General features: G+C 45.2%; 2 protein-coding genes across 10 annotated transcripts in view; one reads left to right on the top strand and one right to left on the bottom strand.

Annotated features, from left to right (window-relative positions):
- Positions 1-22,536, top strand: part of emsy (EMSY transcriptional repressor, BRCA2 interacting) — a 48,312-nt gene that overhangs the window by 23,456 nt on the left and 2,320 nt on the right. For 3 of the 9 annotated variants that reach the window (XM_008120746.3, XM_008120745.3, XM_062974462.1), the window contains exons 14-21: positions 1,504-1,701; positions 3,059-3,257; positions 5,073-5,237; positions 5,466-5,621; positions 9,114-9,173; positions 10,182-10,336; positions 16,372-16,920; positions 20,801-21,316. In XM_008120746.3, coding sequence (XP_008118953.1) covers positions 1,504-1,701; positions 3,059-3,257; positions 5,073-5,237; positions 5,466-5,621; positions 9,114-9,173; positions 10,182-10,336; positions 16,372-16,920; positions 20,801-21,316 — 1,998 coding nt within the window. Of the gene's footprint in view, positions 1-1,503; positions 1,702-3,058; positions 3,258-5,072; positions 5,238-5,465; positions 5,622-9,113; positions 9,174-10,181; positions 10,337-16,371; positions 16,921-20,156; positions 20,245-20,800; positions 21,317-22,536 lie in introns of those variants that run through there. The other 6 variants (XM_008120751.3, XM_008120747.3, XM_008120752.3 and 3 more) reach the window with 4 other exon arrangements.
- LOC134297317 (uncharacterized) lies at positions 10,751-16,024 on the bottom strand. The gene is made up of 2 exons (XM_062974463.1): positions 14,257-16,024; positions 10,751-11,028 (listed from the first exon to the last, which is right to left on the bottom strand). The coding sequence occupies exons 1-2, from the start codon at positions 15,802-15,804 to the stop codon at positions 10,987-10,989; spliced, it is 1,590 nt and encodes a 529-aa protein (XP_062830533.1). The 5' UTR covers positions 15,805-16,024; the 3' UTR covers positions 10,751-10,986.

Below are 22,536 nucleotides of genomic sequence, written 5' to 3'. Positions count from 1 at the left end.
AAGGACTGAGATTGAGTTTTCCGCTTTGCATGCAGGAATTTCCTGGCTCAGTTTTTTACTTTCTCTACTTCCATCACCTTGAAGAGTAGGACTACTATATGATCCCCCTTTCTCCCCAACATGTCCTTTTCTTGGAGCAGGATTTCTGTTGTCATTTTGCCTGCTGTCCACTGTTGCTGCCCTCCTCCTCACCTTCCTGCCAACTATATTGGAAATTCCACTAAGGCAGCGGTTCCCAATCTTTGGTTCTCCAGGTGTTTGGGACTTCAGAAGGCTTGGTCTATTGTTAGAAATCCAAAATACCTGTAGGATTTAAAATTACCCTAGGAAGAGTTTTTTGAGGAGTAAGAAAGAGACACGCAGGCGTGTTATGTCAGAGATGGGGCAGAAACCTGGAGGGGGGACGAAAAGCTAGCTGAGTTAGGCAGCTAAGTGAGCCTCTGGCTGCACAGGAGCAATGGAACAGGGCAGCTGTTGGAAGAAACAGGGAAGGAAAAAGGGGGAAAGAAATGTTTTTTTTTAAAATACAGTGAAGAATGGGATTATTTTGGATCTCATATAGTATCGGTATGTAAAGGGTCATCCTAGTGGTCAGTGGTTTGAAGTACTCATTCTCTAAATATGTCATCTTTTTGGCTTTTCAAAATATGGTAGCCCAGTAGGGGCAGACACTGATTAGAATCTGGATGGGACAGATTATTTTAAATTGAGATAACAGATATCTTCACATGTTTCTAAATTAAGCCATTTAAAATTACATCAGTGGGGAAAAGTATTGGCGCATTGCTTCCCTATGGCACATGGTATGCTGAGCCTGAAATTCAGGGCAAAACTGTGTTGAGGCTCTTTTGTTGAGCCTCTGCCCCATGGCTTCCAAGCAGAGCAGCCACATCTCAGTGTCTGTGCTTTCATCCCAGCACCAGTTCCTATGAAGTCAAGCCATTCTAACGTATAACTGCCTGCATCTCTGCAGTGTTGTATCATTTCCTTCCTGATCCCTTTTAACTGGAGATACCAGAGATTAAACCTGGGGCTTCATAGTATATGGAGCATTTACACTATCTTTGCACTGTGTTCCCTTTGCATGTGGCAAAGATGGAAAATCTAGTCGTAGGACAGTCTTGGAAGAAGATCCCACAAATATTAGCCAAAAAAAATGTAGTAATCCATACATCCATTTGTTCTTGTAAGTACAAATTGAGTATCCCTTATCTAAAATGTCTGGGATCAGTGTTGTTTTGGATTTTGGACTTTCTCCGATTTTGAATGTCAGTATGTACATAATGATATATTTTGGAGGTGGGACACAAAATCCAATGATGTTTCATATGCACCTTATACACTGAAGATGATTTTACACATGGTGTTTTAATAATGTTCTCTAAATGGATGTCAGAAAGATATCTATAAAGCAGTGTGGGTTACAGTTACCTCAAGAAAGTAAAGCTAACCACATAAAGCCTTAAATGGGAACTTATTTGTGTCTGTGGATTCGTTTAAAAGCGAATCTCCACACTTTGTTCTCAGGGAGAGAAAACTATCCAAGCCGTGCCTGCGGGAGCAAAACCAGCCATCATCACTGCCAGCAGACCCATCACCAAAATGATCGTCACGCAACCCAAAGGACTTGGGTCTGCCGTCCAGCCGGCCACCAAAATCATCCCCACCAAAATTGTGTATGGGCAACAAGGAAAAACACAGGTATATGCTTTATGAACTTTGGTTACTGAAATATTAAAAGACAAGCTCATATACACAAGATAGTTGAGAAGGAAAGATGGAGGCAGAAGCTGCCCACTGATTTGCTGCTGGAGTAGATTTGGGGCATTGACACTGTTACTTGGGTGCTTCAAACCATTTCTGTCATGGTGGCTCTTAAGGATAACATATCATGGGATTTTCCTGGCAAATTTTGTCCAAAGAAGCTTCGCCTTCTGAAGTTGAGGGAGTACGATCTGCCCAAAGCTACCCAGTGAGTTTCAAACCCTGACCTCCAGATTTGTTGTCCAGCACTCAAACTGCTACACCGTGCTGGTTCTACTATGTTGCTATCTACCTTTCAATAATTAAAACTGGATTTTCCTTACAGAGTCAAAAAGGTGACTGAGGAATCATGGGATTATTTCTCTTCTCTCCCTCATTCACCTTTTGTATCAGCCATTAAACTGAAAGCATATTTGGCTTGTCAGGGATGCCCCTCTGTTTTCAATCTCTATTGTACTGGGGGAGGGGGGATAACTCCTCCTCTCAGCTGCATCTCATCCTAGTTTGAGAAGTTGAATTCTATCACAGACATAATGGTAGAGCAGTACTGGACAAAATGAATAAACCATATGGCTCAGTTGAGACCAAAACCTGGATCTTCCAAATTCTAGTCCAGTGCTTCTTGTTATTGTATGCCTTCACGTCATTTCCAAGCTGTGGTGACTACAAAGCAATTCTGTTGTGAGTTTTGTTTGAAAATTCATTCAGGTAGGGGTTGTCATTGCTTTCTTCAAGGCTGAGAAAGTGTGACTTGTTCAGTGGGTTTCCATGGCCCAAGAGTGAATTCAGACCCTGTTTTCCTACTCAAACCACTTTACTATGCTGACCCTCATGTCCAGCATTGTAACACTAAATCACTGGTTCCCAACCTTTGGTTGTCGAGGTGTTTGGATTTCTGGAAGTTGGGATTTCTGGAAGTTGAAGGCCAAAACAACTGGAGGACCAAAGGTTGGGAACCACTGCACTAAATTAAGCTTTACTTCTAGATCAGTGGTTCTCAACCTGTGGGTCCCCAGGTGTTCTGGTCTACAACTCCCAGAAATCCCAGCCAGTATACCAGCAGTTAGGATTTCTGGGAGTTGAAGGCCAAAATGTCTTGGGGACCCACAGGTTGAGAACCACTGCTCTAGATGATATTTTCTTTAGGATTTCAGGCAGGCAAAATGGATTTTCTAATAAAAAGAAAGAGCAAAATCAGTGCCCTCCACCCTGATATTGTGGAAGGAATAATGTGCATAAAGCTCTAAAGGAGATTTGCTGTGCTGACACATTTTGCTCCCCTGACCTTCTTTAGGTCCTCATCAAACCAAAACCAGTGACCTTCCAGGCGACGGTGGTAAGTGAGCAGACGAGGCAGCTGGTCACGGAGACTTTGCAGCAGGCCTCCCGAGTGGTGGAGGCTGGGAACGCCTTGTTGCCGGAGGTGAAAGAAGAACCCCAGGTGTACACCGACAGCAGCTCTTCCTCGACAGAATCCTCGCAAGGCTCCCAAGGTTAAATTGGTATAGCTTTCCCTTAGCGCTGGGGTGGCTTATCATTTTCCTTAGATTTGTGGTGGGTTTGAGGAATCAGCTGATACAGAGCAGGACTCTGGTTCTCTGGGAAAACATTGAGATGATCTAAATGTGTTTCACTTAGAGCCCTTGAACTGCACTGCTCATGATAGTGTATTTTGAGTATTCCGTTAGAGCAGGCATGGGCAAACTTCAGCCCTCCAGGTGTTTTGGGCTTCAAATCCCACAATTCCTAACAGCCTATTGCAGTGGTTCTCAACCTGTGGGTCCCTAGATGTTTTGGCCTTCAACTCTCAGAAATCCTGACAGTTGGTAAACTGGCTAGGATTTCTGGCAGTTGTAGGCCAAGATGCCTGGGGACCCACAGGTTGAGAACCACTGGCCTGTTGGCTTTTGGGAATTGTGGGAGTTGAAGTCCAAAACACCTGGAGAGCTGAAGTTTGCCCATGTCTGCATTAGAGCTTAGAAACATCATTTCATTGGACTTTTTATTGTTGTTGTTGTGTGCCTTCAAGTTATTTTTAACTTATGAGAACCTAATGCAAACATATTACGGGTTTTTGGCAAATTTTGTTCAGAAGGGGGGTTTGCCTTTCACTTCTTCTGCGTCTGAGACAGTGTGACTTATTTAGTTATTTATTTATTTACAGTATTTATATTCCGCCCTTCTCACCCCAAAGGGGACTCAGGGCGGATCACATTACACATATAAGGCAAACATTCAATGCCTTAACATAGAACAAAGACAAGACAAACACGGGGCTCCGAGCTGGCCTCGAACTCATGACCTGAGTGATGGTCATGGTCACTCATGGTCAGAGTGATTCATTGCAGCTGGCTGCAGCTGGTTGCTCAACAGCCTGCGCCATAGCCGGGCTCCGACTTGCTCAGGGTTCAGCCAGTGAGTTTACATAGCTAAAATGAGATTCAAGCTCTGGTCTCCAGTCATAGTCCAGTGCTCCAACTACTACTTCTTGCCGGCTCCTTTGGATTTCAAATAAGTCTTCCAGCAGGCTTAAGCATTAATATCCATTTTCCTGCAGTTTAAAGGATGTCCCCTCTTTTCCGTTTTCCTTTTATTTTTTATCCCTTGAGTTGCCAATGATGCTAGTATAGGCATTTCTGTTCTGTTGCATGCATGTCTATGCTTCAGTGTAACTAAAGCCTTAACCTGAGATTTCTCTATAACCACCAGCCTCAAATATAATATTTTCTTAATACATAGATATTGCTTTGGTCATGAAATCTGTGCATTGCAACATAAAGTATGACACCCCCTCCCCTCACATCTGCATTCCTAGATTTACTGTAGAAACATGAAACTGTTGAAAATAACAAACTATTGGAATATAGAAGTATATCATAGATTTGCACTGGAAAAACTAGGAAATGCCTAGAAAGGACACCTCTTGTAGGCATTTTCTAGGTCCTCCAGCTTGACTCTGGTGAAAACATAACAATAGGTTTACACCAGGGGACCTAAGGATGTGTTGTGAGTGCATAATTTTTGGATATGTGTACGTGAAATTTTGAGTTGTTCTTCTTTGGATCTGGGGCTGTACTGCATTTGACATTGTTTGTACATGGACTTCTGTGATGGCATAAACTCCCTTCCACCAAGTGATGGTTAATGTTGCCTAGAGTGCTGTTAGCAGCTAGAAAGTGGCAGTAGGATAGGAGGACAACCTGGAAGAATAGGGACTAATAGATATAGCATTCGCTCTGCAATTTTGGCTTGTGGCTTATCAAAGAAATTAGCATAGATTGACTGGAGGTTGCCACCTTCTTTCTCAGATTCTCAGCCTGTGGTTCATGTCATTGCATCCCGGAGCCAGGACTGGTCTGAACACGAGATCGCCGTGGATTCCAGCCCTACCATAATTTACCAGGATGTCTCTGGTGAATCTCAATCTGCCACTTCCACAATCAAAGCATTGTTGGAACTCCAACAGACAACTGGTGAGCAGTCTGTCCTCTTGCAACCATGTTTCTGTTGTATATTTCTGCTTTTAAAAGGGGGGAAGATTGGAAGAAATGGGGGAGGGGACTCCAGGTGACACAGAAGTGTCATTAAGGCCAAAGTGGGTCTACCCTGACCAACATTAAGAAGTAGTTCAACCCAGTCCTGCAAACAAAAAGTAAACCAAAATACACTATCATCTCTCCTCTTTTCATTTGCTGGAGCAGTGAAGGAGAAATTGGAGTCGAAGCCCAGGCAGCCAACGATAGACCTGAGCCAGATGGCAGTCCCCATCCAGATGACCCAGGAGAAGCGCCATTCTCCAGAGAGCCCATCCATTGCTGTGGTGGAGTCAGAACTTGTCGCAGAATATATCACCACTGGTAAGATGCAGGGGACATTTGTACGGGCTTGACCGAGAAGGCTGTCTTGGAATTGGCCCACACAAATGCAAAGGCTTGGAGACATGGAGACAAGTAGAGCTGGATTGGCTTAGACTCCTGTTCCATCCTATCCACAATACAGGGTGCAACTTCTTTTAAAATATGAAAGAGCTTTAAATCTAACACTTGGTAGGAGAAGCAAGCCATGTTTGTCTCTAGCCATGAGATAGGTTCCCATGGTAGCAAATGCAATGGTGACCTCAAGGCTGGACTTCTGTCATGCACTGGACATTGGGCTACCTCTGCACCAAGTTTGGAAAGAGCGCAAAAATGGCAGCAATCTTGATTCTTGGTGTATCTAGGAGTGATTGCATAACACCTTTATTAAAATCACCCCATTGGCTGCCAGTTAGTTTCTGGGCAAGATACAAAGTTTTGGATGTTTGTCCAACATGTTAGCTTTGATGTCCAGGTTATCAGCTGGATCACCTCTCTTATTATCTGCCCCCTTCTCTTCAGTCAGTCAAAACTATTATTGACAACTTAGTTAAAACACTTTTCTATCAGCTGCCCCCAAATTGTGGAATGACTTTTCAAAGGAGATTTTTTTTTTTTGAAATTTGGATACACTGTCTTGAGTTTAAAACCATATTAAAGACCAATCTTTTCTGGCAGGCCTATCCAGATTGCTTTTTAAATTATGCATTTCTAAACTATGTTTTGATTTTTAACATGTGCACTTTTTAAAACTGAGAGTGGGTTCTTTTAACTGATTGTGCACTTTGATTTGCATTTGTGTTCTTAACTGCTATTGTATTGTCAAAGACTTTTTGTTTATTTGTTGGTATGTCTTAATCTGTTTTTCTCTGTCCCAATACATAGACAGAAAGGTGTAACAAATAGTAACTATTACTAACTATGGCTTATGGAGAATAAGCGATGCACTGCTGTATGTGCATTCTTTACCTTGTTGCTTTTTGAGTTTTCTTGAACGTGGGTATAGCTGCTACTCTGGCTATTTTGCCTCTCTTTTTCCAACAAGCCAGACATTAAAACCAAAGATTTTAAATAGGATCCTTTGTCTGGCTTGTTTCTCAAGAGTGTGGGGTGAGGGAATCAGATTATCAACGGCACTAACATTCAAGCGACTGGATAAACAGATGATTGAACAGCTTGGAGCAAGCTGCTTTGATTGCTTTTAGAAGATAGTGGGAAAAATAGGAGTGAGAACAGGAAATAATTTGTCAAGCTATTCAAAATAGGATGAAGAGAGAAAAGAGGGTTTTACTCAGTATATGTAAGCAGGTTACAAAATTCGCCACCATGGAATATAGTAATGGCCCTTGGTTTAAGCAGCTTTGAAGGGGATTGGATAGATTCACAGAGAAGAGACTTCTCAATTCATGGAGACTTTCTTCTCAGAGACGGTATATCATTTGAATACCAATTACTGGGAAATAGCAGTAGGAGCAGGGATATTGTCCCCATATCCTGTTTGTGGGCTCACCGGAGGCATCTGCCATTGCTCAATGCTCAGCAAACTACAAATCCCAGGGTTTCAGAACGCTGAACCAAGGCAGTTAAAATGGTAAAGTGGTGCTGAGATTACATTAATTCTATGCCATAGATGCACCCCACGACTCAATACTATGGAATCCTCAGAGTTGTAGCTTTACAAGATCTTTAGCTATCTCTCTCAAAGAGTGCAAGTGCTCTCCCAAACTACAAATCCCAGGATTCCATAACATTGAGCCATGACAGCTGAAGTGGTGTCAAAGTGCATTAATTCTACAGTGTAGAATCATTCTAGAAATGCTGGAAACTGAACTTTTCTTCTACTTGAAAGCTTTGTCTTCTGCCATTGAGTTGCAATGACCAGATTAAGGTCCCTCCATGCCCCCCCTGCATATTTGAATGTTGATCAAGACTTACTATGTATACGTCAAAATGTGTGTATGTGTGTGTTGGGGGTGGGTGTTTCAAACCTATACGCCTTTCTCCTCACCTTTCCACTGAACTCTCTGAACTTTTTGTCTGTATGTCATATTCTTGTGTTGTTCTGAGTCTGGCTTCAGCGTCGAGGCCCTGGCTTCCCGCCTTAAGAGATGTCGTAACAGTTTTGTAGGCTGCCATTCCTTTGTTTTGTGGTTGACTGGGCTTGTTTGCTTTCTTGTATGTTTGCATATTGTGGTTTTTCTGTCTCTAGGGAAACCACGCAATCGTCAGTGGCCCTGGAAAGTGGTAATCCACAGCTTTTGCATATGGCATGTATCAAGAGAATATTGCTTTTGTGCAATATCTACACTTCTGTATAGAGCTAGACATCCTATTATGAACAATCAGGAAATAGTCAGTGGAAGTTTTTACTCTCTTTCTCGCAAAACATCCAATCTTTGAGAAGTTAAGGGCAGAGAAAAGAAAATACCTCCATAGCTCAAGATATAGCTGATTTGCAAGAAATGGCAATGCCATTTGCTTTTGTTAGAAATTGGTAAATCTTAGAGGTGAAATAATACAGGTCCGAACTCACCTTTTCAATTTATTCCCCTTTATAAGAACTGCTTCCTGCAAGTGTAGACTCACACCGTATTATCTTAGCTGAGATCACTTCCTTTTGTGCACCAGTTTTGCATTTTGCCTAGAAAAGTTTAAGGTCAAGCCAAGTGTTTTGCTTGACAGGAAATTATTTATGCAAAGGAAAGCAAATGCAAAAAAGTTTTGCTTAATCATGGTTTACGTACTTCACAAATAACTGTAAAAACATCATTTCCCAATCTGAAGTAGTATAGTCCATTCCACCTTAATGAGACATGGCTTTCCCATTCTCTTGTGTGAAGACAAGGGAAGACCAGATACATTCTAGGTGAGGTAGGCCTTTCAGTGGACTACTAGCTATGCTAGCCGAGACTGAAATCAGATTTGAGAATGAAAAGAGCTGAAAACAAATGGAACTCAATTTGGGAAAGCTATCTTACAAATCAGTATCAGCTCAAATTAGAAAATGACCCATAAATGGTATTACTATACACTCCTATGGAGTCTATGTTGTTTTTGTAAAGGCTAGGATATATCTCCTCTGAGATTTGCCATCTTCCTGAATTGCAGGGTGCCATACTGTTATGTCAGTTTGCTCCCTCCTAGAGTTAATGGCTTAGTGATTGAGGAGCTGAACCACATTAGAACTTGAAAAATTACTTTTCTGGACTATTGATTGCCACAGTCTGTAACCCTGTCTTGGTCATACTGGCTGGGTGAGTTGTAGTCAATGAAAGTATCTCCAAGAAAACAGATATATAAAGCTATTTACGTTAATCTCAGGCAGGAGGTTTGAGTCCTGTACCTTTTTCCCCTTCTCTGAATTTTTGCACAAATATATGGAACAGGAGAGTTCAAGGGAGGTGTTGGTTTCACTTTAGACGAGGTAACACCAGTTGGGAATGAGCAGAGCAATATGCCTCTTCTCTTAGCTCTAACATTTTTGTTTATCTGCAGACTCAGAAGGACAGCGCTGGGTTTCTTCACATTCAGAAGAATATCTTCAAAATCACATAGGTCAGATGTTTTATTTCTAAAAGGCATTTTAAAAAAGACTTGCAGAAAATACCAGAAATAACCAGGATGACCTGAAGGGAGCTTTCTCCCCAGGAGTCCTGGTCAACTCTGTCATTGATTAGCTGCAATCAGTTCACTGTTGCCATCTTCACATTAGAAGGGTCTACTCATGAGCTGTCAGGCAAACATCTCAAAGGTGCGAAGGCTCTGACTGACTGGGTAATGGTTCTGTCAGATGCTGCTGTCACCCATGTGGGCTTCATTGCAGCTTTTTTGTGAGAACAAAGTGAGCTAGAAAGTTGCTGTGACCACTTGTTCTTATGGGCTTTTGCAAAACAACCACTTCCAAGTACTGCCAGAAAGTGCAAGCGTTCAGTAGCATTAGGATGGGTCTGGAAGGAGGACTTCTACAATTGAGTGTAGCAGCTGTTCAAAATGATACCTGCAATAGTCACTTTTGTAAGCCACTCCAATTCTCTTTTGGGAGATGATGGCGGGATAGAAGGTTTTATTATTGTTATTATTGAAGACTTTTGAGCACATGGTTGAGAAGCTCCCATGATATCCATTATTTAATCTTGGCGTGTTTTTTGGAGCTTGGAGAAAAAAAAATCTTCTACATATTCAGGAATCTGTTGAATTTAAGGTTTAAGTGAACCTGAAGCGTTCCTTGGGAATATATCAACAGAATTATTAGAAAGCATGACATCAGTGTTCTTTTCTGTTTATTGATGCCCAGAACGTCACTTTAAGAAGCATTCCTTGGTTCTTCACTCCATAATAAATCTGTCTACTTTCTATTGAAAGATGAATATGTTGATTTCAATTTTATCCATATGTATTTTGCTTCGTGAGCATTGCCTTGAGAAGGTGGCTTTGTGATGCCTCCCTTGAGAAGTCGTCTTTGAGTCTCCTTGTTAAGAGAAAAAGTGGAGTATAAATAAACATAATAATAATAAGCCCCCATTGACAATATCTGTCATATTTTTCTCTCTTCCCTTCTTTCAGTGAGCCACCGTGCCCAACCCCACCAGCAATCTTCCCAGCCCCAGCGGACTCTACTGCAGCATGTGGCCCAATCTCAGACGGCAACACAGACATCTGTCGTGGTAAAGTCCATTCCTGCATCCTCAACGGGTGCCATCACCCACATCATGCAACAGGTTGGTCCCATAAAATTGGAGGAGACTACAAGGGCCATCCAGTCCAGCCCCATTCTGCCATGCAGGAATACACAGTCAAAGAATTCCCGACAAATGGCCACCCAGCCTTTTCTCAAAAGCCTTCAGAGGTGGAGATTCCACCCATGCTCCAAAGCAGCATATTCCACTGTGGAATAACTCTTACCATCAGGAAATTCTTCCTAATATTTTGATGGAATTTCTTTTCCTGCTATTTGAATCCATTATTATCATCATTATTTATTTATTTACTTCGTTTATACCCTGCCTATCTCGCCCTATCTCCCCCCAGTGGCACAGTGTGTTAAAGTGCAGAGCTGCTGAACTTGCGGACCGAACAACACCTGAGTGTCAGCTCACCACAGCCGCTCCTGAATGAACACACGAGACTCTCTGTGGTATCACCAGGAACTTTTACTGTAGGAAACATGAACATCAGAAAAGCCAAGAATGGGAGGCTCCGGCCAACCCTCCTTTATATACCCTCCCCCTCATTTGAACAGTCTCTTCCCGCTCAGTAAAACCCCGCGCAAATTCCCCGCCAAGTCCATCAGCCGTTTCTCCTCCGAGTCCTGGGACGCAGGTGTCTTATCAATGTCAGTGACCCTGAAACTCAGAGCCACATCCAGGCTCTAGTAGCAGGGTTCTGACATGGCGTCCTCCTCCCCTTCGTCCTGGAAGGAAAAGATTAAACACAACTATTGTTCTCCGCTGTCCAGAGTTCCTTTATACTTTTTTAACAGGCTGCAATGGAATACCGGGTGTACCTTTCCTAGGTCCTTTGGTAGCCTCAGCTCATAGGTCACTTCGTTTATTCTTTTTGCTACCCTGAATGGCCCTATATAGCGTGGAGCCAATTTCTTGGATGGGAACCCCAATTTCAGGTTTTTTGTGCTCAGCCAAACCAGATCTCCTTCGCCCAATTTGTCCCCCTCTCGGCGCCTACGATCCGCAAAGAGCTTGTACTTCTTTTGTGTTTCCCGCAATGCCTCTACCACGGTTTGCCACCCTTGCTTGATTTTGGCCGGCCATTCCTCGTCGGTCTGGCCCTCCCCTTCCTTCCACTCGGGTAGCCTGGGGAAAGGTGCCACCTCCTGTCCGTATACTATTTCGAATGGGGCACGACCTGTGGCCGAATGTACGGCCCCGTTAAAAGCCATCTCAGCAAACGGAAGAAGGTCCGCCCAATCATCCTGTCTATAATTGGTGTACATCCTTAAGAATTGGCACAGTGTCTGTTGGGTACGTTCGACCCCCCCGTTGGTCGCGGGATGAAAGGCCGAGCTCAGGTTCCTTTCTGCTCCTAACAGCTGTAAGAATTTTCCCCAAAATTTTGCAGTAAATTGGACTCCCCGGTCACTAATTATCTTGTCGGGACACCCATGTAGGCGATATACATGCTTCACATACAAATCAGCAAGTTTTTCAGCTGAAGGGAGTTTTGGCAGAGCCACAAAGTGTGCCTGTTTTGAGAATAGGTCCAATATTGTCCAAATGTATCTGTGGCCTCTGCTGGGGGGTAGTTCGCCTACAAAATCCATGGCTACGCATTCCCATGGCCTCATGGGCTCCACCACCTTCTGCAATAGCCCCTGGGGCTTCCCCGGTGGTGTTTTTCCGTCTGCACATAATTCACACTGCGTGACGTATCCCCTGGCGTCTTTCCTCATTCCGGGCCACCAACATTGTTTGGCCAACAGTTTAATAGTCCTGGTGGGGCCTAGATGACCCGCACCCTTGTTATCATGGTACTTCCTTAACATTTCTCGTCTTAAACATTCAGGAATATACAATTTCTTATTTACAAACACCAAATCCCCACACAATTCTCCCTTTTCTTTGTTTGTTTGTAACCATTTGTCCATTCCATACGCTCGCTTCAACTCTTCCTCCCATATTTCTCCTCCCCCCGTGGAAATGGCAGTACGTTTGTTTTCTTTGGCCGCTTGTGCTCGAGTTAGTACTGCCAGGCCCCATTGCTTATCAAGAAAAATACTCCCTTCAGATTCCTGAATTCCTCCCCCGTGCTGAGGCATCCGAGAGAGAGCGTCAGCGAGTATATTATGTTTCCCCTGGAAGAATCTGAGTCTGAAATCAAAACGGCTGAAATATTGGGCCCATCTAATTTGCTTCGCTGATAGTTTACGAGGGGATCTTAGATACTGTAAATTTCTATGGTCAGTCCACACCTCAAACGGTGTTCCACTTCCTTCCAGAAAGTGTCTCCAGCACTCTAGTGCTTTTAGAATCGCTAAGGCTTCTCTCTCCCAAATCGGCCAGTTTTTTTCTGTATCGCTAAACTTTTTTGACAGATAGCCACATGGCTTCAGGTTCCCCCCCTCGTCTTTCTGTAGCAGAACTGCCCCATATGCCCGGTCTGACGCATCGCAATGTAATACAAAGGCTTTAGACATATCAGGGTGCTGTAGGACAGGCTCCTCAGTAAAACGCTTTTTAAGGGCTTCGAAAGCTTCCTGGCATTCTATTGTCCAGGCCAGTTTGGCCCCTGGGGCCTTCACTTTGGCTGTTTCTCCCCTACCTTTAGTCTTTAACAAATCCGTTAATGGCAAAGTGAGGCGCGCAAAGTCCTTGATAAATGTTCTATAGAAGTTTGCGAACCCTAGGAAGGATTGCAGCTGCTTCCGTGTTTTGGGGGCTTCCCACCCCCTCACGTCTTCTACCTTCGCAGGGTCCATCGCCACTCCCTGGGAGGAAATCCTATACCCCAGAAAGTCTATCTGGTCTTTATTGAACTCGCACTTGGCAAGCTTCGCATACAGTTTTGCTTCTCTCAACTTTTGCAGGACTTCCCTGACTAGTTCTATGTGTTGCTCCTTAGTCCGAGATACTAACAATATGTCATCTAAAAAAACAAAGACTCCCTTGTACAACAATGGATGCAACACTTCGTTGATTAATTGCATGAACGCGGCGCCTCCGCCGCACAAACCGAAAGGGAGCACACGATAATTGAATAATCCGAATGCACAGGAGAAGGCCGTCTTCCACCTGTCCTCTGGTTTAATCTGCAATTTATGGTACGCTTCAATTAAGTCCAATTTAGTGAATATCTGTCCCTCCGATAACTGGGCGATCAAGTCCTTCACTAAAGGTAGGGGGTATTTATTTCCAGAACTGATTGCATTCAGGCCCCTGTAGTCAATGCAGAGCCTCAGCGTTTGGTCCTTTTTGCGCCTGAACAACACAGGCGCCCCTAGAGGGGAATTTGAAGGCTCTATGAAACCCCTCGCTAGGTTTTTATCAATGTATTTTCTCAGTTCCTCCTTTTCCCTAGCCGACATTGGGTATATTTTTGCCTTAGGAAGCTCTGCTCCTGGGACTAGCTCTATCTTCACTTCAACTCTCCGCTTCGGTGGGAAACTGTCTGCTTCCTTCTCATCAAATACGTCCACAAAATCCCGATACTCTGGGGGTAATTTATCTGCCAGTTCTGCTATCCTGATAGAGTCTTCCTCCCCCCTTTTCCCCGGCTCCCTTTCCACTTCCTGGCTCCCTCCTTCCAACTTCATCCTGAAGATCATGCTCTTATCCTCCCAGTTGATTTGCGGGTTGGCCTGCCCCAGCCATGGCATGCCTAGTATAACATTATAGCTGGCTATTTGTGATATCACAAATGACACCTTTCCTTCCCAACTCCCTATCTTACACTTTACATCTTCGGCACTGTACTTAGCTAATGATCCCGATGCTGTGGATCCGTCCAACTGCGAAAAAGCTATTGGGGATTCTAGGTTCGTTCTTTCGCATCCCAATCCCTCGGCTAATTCAGGGGAGATGATGTTCCTGGAACATCCACAATCCACAAATGCTTTGCAGGTTGCTTGTTTGCTGCCACTTTCCAGCTGAATGGGGACCACTATCATGGCTTTGTCCTGACTTACCAACCCCCCCGAGTGGTGCCTCATCGGTGGTTCTTCCTCGGCGCGTTTCCCTGCCACGGCTCTTGGTTTGGGCGGGCCTCCGCCTTCCCCTTTTCTCTGCCAGCACTCGGCAGCCCTGTGGCCCAAACGGCCGCACACGAAGCAGCCCCTCCTGCTGGTGCTCACGTTCCCTGTCGGCTCCGTTCTCCTCCCGGCTGGGGTTGATCCCTCCTTCCGGCTCCCCTCTTTCATCTGCGGCCGCTGCTGTAGCCCTCCTCGGTGCCTCCTCGCCTGGGCCAGCGATGTCTCGATGCGCCCCGCCAGCTGAATCCATCCGCGCAGTGTGTCAGGCTCATCACGATGCACCGCCCAGGAGAGGATCTCCCGCCTGAGCCCCTCTTTGAAGAGTTCTATCTTTGTCACTGCAGACCATTCCGGCACCTTTTCAGCGAGGCATTGGAACTCCTCCGCATACTCAGATACCGACCTCTGCCCCTGGGAGACGGTCTTCAACTCCTCCCTCGCCCGGATCTGCTCCAGTGGATCTCGGAAACGGGTCTCCAGGGCCCCCATAAAGCGTCGGAGTGACCCCAGACATGGGTCGCGCCGCGCGTGTAGTTGAACGTACCAGCTGGCCGCTCCCCTCTTCAACACTGCACCAATGGCCCGTACCCGGCTGGATTCCGTTCTAAAAGTGTGGGCATTGTCCTCCATATAGCCCCTCACCGTGGTCAGGAAAAAATCCAGTTCAGAGGACTCTCCCCCAAACTCGATCCTTAGTTCCTCTCGTCTCGGTAGGGGTCCCTGTGGTGGCAATCCCCAATTCTCCGCCCGTCGCAAGCCCCCTTGCGGGCCAGTGGGCCCCGCTGCTGCTTCCCTTTGTCCTGTGCCACGCCCGGCATTCGCCAGGGGCACCAGGGTCTCAGTTGGGAGCGTAGCCGGGATTCTCGGAGGCTTTTCCCCTTCGTCGTCACTCTCCTCCACCCGCGTCAGGCTCGTTTGGATCTTGGGCCGGGCACCGGGCTCCTTTCGCATTTCCCTTCCCTTCGGTGCTGGGAGGTCTGCAAAGCCCTGGCTGCTTCCCATGCTCACGTCCCACATTGAGCTAGCCCGGAGTTCCCTTCCTCGCTCCGGCTCCGCCAAAACCGCCAGGCGCTCCATCGCCCTCGACATCACTGCCAGGGTGGTCTCCATCGCCGACATCCTCTCCTCCAGAAACACCATCTTTTGCGGGCCTGGGGAAGGTGAACCTTCCTCTCCTCCGGTGCTATCTCCCCGCACCACTCCGCGCCTCTGGGTTACCCCATTTGGCTGGGCATAAGCGGTGGATGACGCCAGGGCCGCCAGCTGGTGGAACTCAGCGTCCGTCTCGGGAGTGGCCCTTTCCGACCTTCCTCCTCCGGCGCCCAAGAGCTCTTCATCCTCCACTTGCATGTTACACCTCACCGCTACAGCGGGATGGTGTCCGTATTCTTGGCTTAGTGTCAGCTCACCACAGCCGCTCCTGAATGAACACACGAGACTCTCTGTGGTATCACCAGGAACTTTTACTGTAGGAAACATGAACATCAGAAAAGCCAAGAATGGGAGGCTCCGGCCAACCCTCCTTTATATACCCTCCCCCTCATTTGAACAGTCTCTTCCCGCTCAGTAAAACCCCGCGCAAATTCCCCGCCAAGTCCATCAGCCGTTTCTCCTCCGAGTCCTGGGACGCAGGTGTCTTATCAATGTCAGTGACCCTGAAACTCAGAGCCACATCCAGGCTCTAGTAGCAGGGTTCTGACACCTGAGTATGACCTTCCAAGAAGGACCGAAGCCACTGCAAAATAGTGCCCCTAAGTCCCATTCCCACAAGGCATCTCGGAAGAATACTGTGCCCCCTCCTCCATGGGACATCCTTTCAGATTTTTAAATATGGTTATCAGGTCCCCACTTTGCACCTGTGACAAAGACCACTTGTCTTCTGGTATATTGGGCTATGATTTCTATAATCACTCGGTAACTTGGGATGATGGGAATTGAAGTCCCTCCATACCTGAAAGCCACCACATTTTCCATCCATGTTCTGTGCAGATTCTTGTGTTTGCCCTTGTGTCTGCTCTTGTGTCTCCTGACTCATCTCTCCTCTATACCTAGGCGCTGAGCAGCCACACGGCCTTCACCAAGCATAGCGAGCAGCTTGGCACGGAAGAAGGCGAGGTGGAAGAAATGGACACCCTGGACCCTCAGACGGGCCTCTTCTACCGCTCCGCCTTGACACAGGTGCAGAAGCAGCAGAAGCTGAGCCAGCCTCAGCTGGAGCAGACACAGCTCCAGGTCAAGACCCTGCAGTGCTTCCAGGCCAAGCAGAAGCAGACCATCCACCTCCAGGCTGACCAGCTCCCTCACAAACTGCCCCAGATGCCCCAGCTCTCCATCCGGCACCAGAAGCTGGCCCCAGTGCAGCAAGATGCCATGCAGCCCAAGATGGACCCTCAACAGGCCACCCACCACTCGATCGTCCGGGAGAGGCAGTTGCCCACCTTGGTGGCCCAGCCCCAGCAGACTGTGGTCCAGGTGCTGGCTGTCAAGACCACCCAGCAGCTGCCCAAGCTCCAGCAGGCGCCCACGGCACAAAAAATTTACGTCCAGCCCCAGAGCCAAATGCAGCTCCCTGCCGCTCCTGAGAAGCAGCCGGCCAGCCAGGTAATGGAGCTTTAGATCAAATGAGGCATCCATCACTGCAGTTGGGAAGAAGAAAGGCTGATGTTCTAGCTGGACTAGGCTGAGGTGCTCTCACAACTTGACATTGTGCCCATAGGTTTTGTGCAATTACACTTTAGTATGAGCAGAGTTAAGGAAGCATATCAACTGCCCAGCTTCAGAGCTTGTTTACTGTCCTCTGTTTTGGCTGTTGTGTAATTCAAGTTGTTTCCAACTTAGGACAAATCTGTCGAGGGGGTTACTTGGAAAGATTTGTTGAGGGGGGTTTGCCTTTGCCTTCCTCTGAGGCTGACTTGCCCAAGTTCACCCAGTGGGTTTCCATAGCTGAGCAGGGATTAAAAGCCTGGTCTTTAGAGTCATAGTCCAATGGCTCAGACCACTATACCATGCTAGCTAAGTTAGTTCCTTTTCTGCAAAGCCCTCTGTTCTGCTGGGAGGCTTTTCAGATACTTTTCCATGACTAGAAATGCTAGGAAAGAGCTCTCTGCGCAGAGGAGGATTTTATCCTCTGCTTTAACTGTTTTCTTTTACTTACCAGTCAAGCACTAGAAATAATGTGTTTAACTGAGACAATTTTAACACTACACTGTTATAGCTTTTTCATCCCATTTTTTCTGCCTTTGTTCCCTCCTAATGGTCTCCCAGATTTGTAATCTGATGGAGTATTCAGAACTCTCTGACAGAGGCCTCTTGTGACGGCCTGAATTACAAATCCCAATATTCCATGGGCTGGAGCTGTGTATAGGAATCACATAGTATTCAAGACTTGTGGAACTGTAGCTCCCATATTCATTGCTATTGACTTATTAAGGTTCACTGGGAACTGCTGTTCTGCAATATATAGAAAACAACAATGTCCTCATCTCACATTAAATGTGTGTAGTTGAGCTGGCTCCTTCTCTTTTGAAGAATCAGCAGGATGCCAATTAAACTGCTCAGAGGAGGCAGTTAAAGAAATTCTTTTGTAGAAGAGATTCAGTCTGTAGTGCTAATCTTAGAGGCCCTTCTGTCCTTGCTCATTTCATTCATATAAAGGCTGTGAGCAGCTTATATGTGTGTGTGTATCTTCCTCGATGTTTGAAGGGTATATATCTGAACTAAACTACAACTCCCAGGCTCTTCTAGCTAGAAAACTTCATGTGAATTCTAAGAAGCACAATTCTTGTTGAATCCTCCCATTCTTCCCAAGACACTGACCTTCCTCCATCCCTCTTCCATCTCCAGCAGAACTCTTTGACCAACTTCACACACATCTTCTCTCTGAGAATCTCTCGGTCCTCAAGCACAACTCCGTGGTTAATTTATGCTAGGAGTTGACCATAGAATCTCACTGTAGGACCTAGAGATTCCTAGACATACCATGTGTCACCGAAAATAAGACATCCCCTGAAAATAAGACCAAGTAGAGGTTTTGGTGACTTGCCAAATATAAGACATTCCCCTACATAAGACCTAGGAGAAGGGAGCCACCGCCACCGAGGAAGGCGCACTGAGGCTGTTAGGAATTGTGGGAGTAAAAGTCGACTCCTACAATTCCTAACAGCCTCAGCGCAATTCCTCGGTGGAGGAGGAGGGAGCAAATTAAGACATCCCTGAAAATAAGACCTTTGGGAACGAAAATTAATATAAACATACCATGTTTCGGGGAAACATGGTATGTTACTGCTAGAAATCTCTATGTCCCCTTGCATGACTCTGTGACCTGCTTCTGGCAAAAGGTGTTGCACTGGTAAAAGGTGTTGCACTGGAGGATCAAGGGAATCCCAGAGAACATTTTCGTCAAATTGTGAATAACGCAAGCCAGCAAAATCAAACATTTTGTAATGATCAGAAACGAGAGTAGCACAATTTAAATCAATTTTTATGCTGATTTTAAATATGTCTTTATTTTTTCCCCACCACATCAACTTTTTAAAATATGACAAATGGTACAGTACAGCAAACTACTGTAAAGTCTGCCCATTTCACACCATATTTGTGTACCACAAGCCAACAAGTATTTTTCATCAGATATAATTTTAGGTAATTCTTATAGAGTTTTTTTTTTTTGCTTCATTCAGATCTGTGTTTGTTTTTTCCTCTGTCGCATGTAGTTTTTGGGATAAGGCTAATCAAATAATTAATCCATTTACGCACTGATGGCAGTAGAATCAAATTGAAATCAGTGTGTAAAATGCATTATTTTATTTATTATTTATTTATTTACAATATTTATATTCCACCCTTCTCACCCCGAAGGGGACTCGGGGCAGATCACAATGTACATACACATGGCAAACATTCAATGCCATTAGACATACGACACACACAGAGACACAGACACAGAGGCTATTTAACATTTTCCAGCTTCCGGCTTTCATGAGGGGGAGCTGCTGCTTCATCATCCACTGTGATGCTGAGTTCTTGATGGAGTACTTCCTCATCTTCCAGCATGCACGCTGCTGGACATTTTTATGGTGATGTAAATTAGTTAAATTAGCCTCCCCGCTAATTTTACTTGACAGATGCAACTGTCTTTTGAGTTGCTTAGGTAAACAACAAGCTGGGGCTATTTAATGGTCGGGCACTCAATCCGACCCAGGATTTGAACTCATGACCTCTTGGTCAGTAGTGATTTATTGCAGATGGCTACTAATCAGCTGTGCCACAGCCCGATTTGTCCCATTGCAAAAACGACACATGATAGATAAAAAAATAAACACAGATCTGAATTCAGTGCAAAAAAAATGCTATAAGAATGACCTAAAATTATATCTGATGAAAAATATTTGTTGTCTTGTGTAATCAAACTTGCAGATGTGGAGGACTCTATATATTTATTTCAGGGGTTCTTCACACGGAGCAACCTCTAATCTTTACAAGGGAACTCAATATTAACAGCTCTCCTCTGATACTGCAGAAAGCAGGAGAGTAGGTTGCTTCTGGCCACATGGTGAGTTCATGGCCAAGCTGAAGTCCAAACTTGCTGATTTGTAACCAATATTTCTTAGACATCAAACTGCAACAGCTGCATTTTAGTGATAGAATTATCACTGAAAACAGAGAGATGCTGACTGTTACAGAGAGAGATACAGAGAGATGCTGACTGTGCCAAATTTGCAGCTCTTTTAGTGGGACCCTTTCCTAAATACAAGTCATTATGACTGCCATTGATTGCATGGATCCACTCCTAATTTTGTTCCCTTTCTTTGTTTTCTTTTTTGTTCTTTTTTTTTTAGGTATAAAGTTATTGATTTCGTCCCCGTAAATACCCTTTTTTAATTTCTATGGAAAATAAAGACGAACGCCCGGCGGCAGTCTAAGGATCTCCATTGTACGTCTTCCTTTGTAGTTTACATCACCCTCGGCTTAGTAACTCTTTGTCCTAGAAGAGCAATCTCAGTTTCCTTGGAAGGGCCAAAACCAAATGGGAATGAAGGAAAAGGAAATAGTCCATCATTCACTGTCCTACAAAGCTGTTGTCCTTAGGCACCTTGCATAGGGGTAAAGACCAGGACCTTGCTTTGTGGGGTGTAAATCCCAAAGGAAAACGGGACTATTTTGGCATAATGACCAAAACGGACATCTAGCAGTTAAAGATTCTACCTTGGCATCCTAGTCTTAGTTGCCCCTTTCCCCCTTTTTGACATAATTTGTGTTTTAAAATCCCGAGTTTCCCATTCTCTTTCCTGTAAAAAGTATTGCTGGTGTGTTTCTATTATTATTCTATGATTATTGATATTCTTCTTCTTCTTCTTCTTCTTCTTCTTCTTATTATTATTATTATTATTGCTATTATTATTATTATTTAGTTCAGAACAAACCGAAGCAGAGCAAACCAATTTCCCACCTGTAACATGCACAACCCAAATTTGATTTTCAGGTGCACCAGCCTTTAATAACTCAAGGATCCTCTGTTACAAAGATAACTTTTGAAGGGCATCAGCCACCTACTGTGTCCAAAGTGGCCAGTGTCAGTTCAGTGCCCAAGTTGGCGCCACCGCTCCCAAACCTATTTCCCGCCCAGGTGCCCGCGAAGACAGCGATGGCGGACATATTGAAAATGTCCATGATGGAGGCACAGATTGACCCGGGTGTGGAGCGTGTGATCGTGGAACCTGCCAGCAGCAAGGCCTCTCCGTGCGGGACCCTATCGAGTGAAGTCGAACCGTCAACCACCTCAGTGCTGAGGGTGGCCACTATAGGGACGGGCTCAGCCATGGCAGCATCCGTCCTCCAGCAGGTGAAACGCTTGGACTCGGCCTCGAGTCCTCCAGGCGTGGGGCCCACTCTGCAGGAGAGGAAGCAGATCATCCCGCCTCCAACCAGTCAGTTCATTCGCATCCAGAACATTGCCCCAAAGAAAGCAGAGGAGATGCCCGCTGAGATCCTAATCCAGGTAAGTTGTGCACAGACCCGCTGGGCTGGCAAATACAATCAGCAGGTCCACCAATTTGATTTTATGGCCAGTCCAGTGAAGAATTGTGCAGGAGCCAATTTTCCACCTATGCTCAGACTGTTTTCCCATTCCCAGAGTGCACCTAAATAATACTAATAATAATTGAACCGTGCACAACAATTTAAGGAAGATATAGACAAGCTGGAACATGTCCAGAGAATGTCGACTAAAATTATCAAAAATGTGGAAGCCAAGTCCTCTGAGGAGCAGCTTAGAGAGCTGGATATGTCTAGCTTAGAGAAAAGAAGGCTGAGAGAAAAGACCTTGAGGGCCGGGCTGTGGCACAGCTGGCTAGTAACCAGCTGCAATAAATCACTACTGACTGAGAGGTCATGAGTTCGAAGCCCGGGTCGGGTTAAGCCCCCGACCATTAAATAGCCCCGGCTTGCTGTTGACCTATGCAGCCCCGAAAGACAGTTGCATCTGTCAAGTAGGGAAATTTAGGTACACTTTATGCGGGAGGCTAATTTAACTAATTTACAACACCATAAAACTGCCAGCAAAACATGAGGAAAGGAATGAGGAAGTACAACCACTAGTGGACGGTGAAGCAACAGCTCCCCCTGTGGCCGGAATCGTGAAGCTGGAAAAATGTTAAATGCCTCTGTGTCTGTCTATACTTTAATGTTGTTTGTCTGTTGGCATTGAATGTTTGCTATATATGTGTTCATTGTAATCCGCCCTGAGTCCCCTTCGGGGTGAGAAGGGTGGAATATAAATACTATAAATAAATAAATAAATGTTTAAGTGTCTGTAAAGATGTCACATTGATGAGGGGGCAGGCTTCTTTTCTGCTGTTCTGGGCACAATGGAGCAATGGATTCAAATAGCAGGTAAATAGATTTCACCTAAACAATAGAAATACCTTCCTTACAGCTGTTCAGCAGTGGGATACGCTGCCTTAGTGTAATGGGTTCTCTTTCTCTGAAGGTTTTTAAGCAGAGGCTGGATGGCCATCTGTTGAGAGTACTTGGATTGTTGGAAATAGCAACCTCCCAAACCTTTCACTATTTATTTGTCAATGTATATATTGACAAATAAATACATAGAATATATGTATTCTATGTGTGGAGCCCCGGTGGCGAAGTGTGTTAAAGCACTGAGCTGCTGAACTTGCAGACCAACAGGTCCTAGGTTCAAACTCCGGGAGCAGCGTGAGC

This window comes from Anolis carolinensis, chromosome 3 (assembly GCF_035594765.1).
Source record: "Anolis carolinensis isolate JA03-04 chromosome 3, rAnoCar3.1.pri, whole genome shotgun sequence".
In the NCBI taxonomy this organism is placed as follows: domain Eukaryota; kingdom Metazoa; phylum Chordata; class Lepidosauria; order Squamata; family Dactyloidae; genus Anolis; species Anolis carolinensis.
The sequence above is the reverse complement of the archived record's forward strand: the minus strand, read 5'-3'. Positions and strand labels throughout refer to the sequence as shown.

What these genes read in the sequence shown, in the direction of transcription:
- LOC134297317 (XM_062974463.1), bottom strand. Translation starts at nt 15,804, where the DNA reads ATGTTCATGTTTCCTACAGTAAAAGTTCCTGGTGATACCACAGAGAGT. An exon ending in GGCACCACTCGGGGGGGTTG is followed by an intron (nt 11,029 to 14,256) that starts GTAAGTCAGGAC and finishes TTTTCCTTCCAG; the next exon opens with GACGAAGGGGAGGAGGACGC.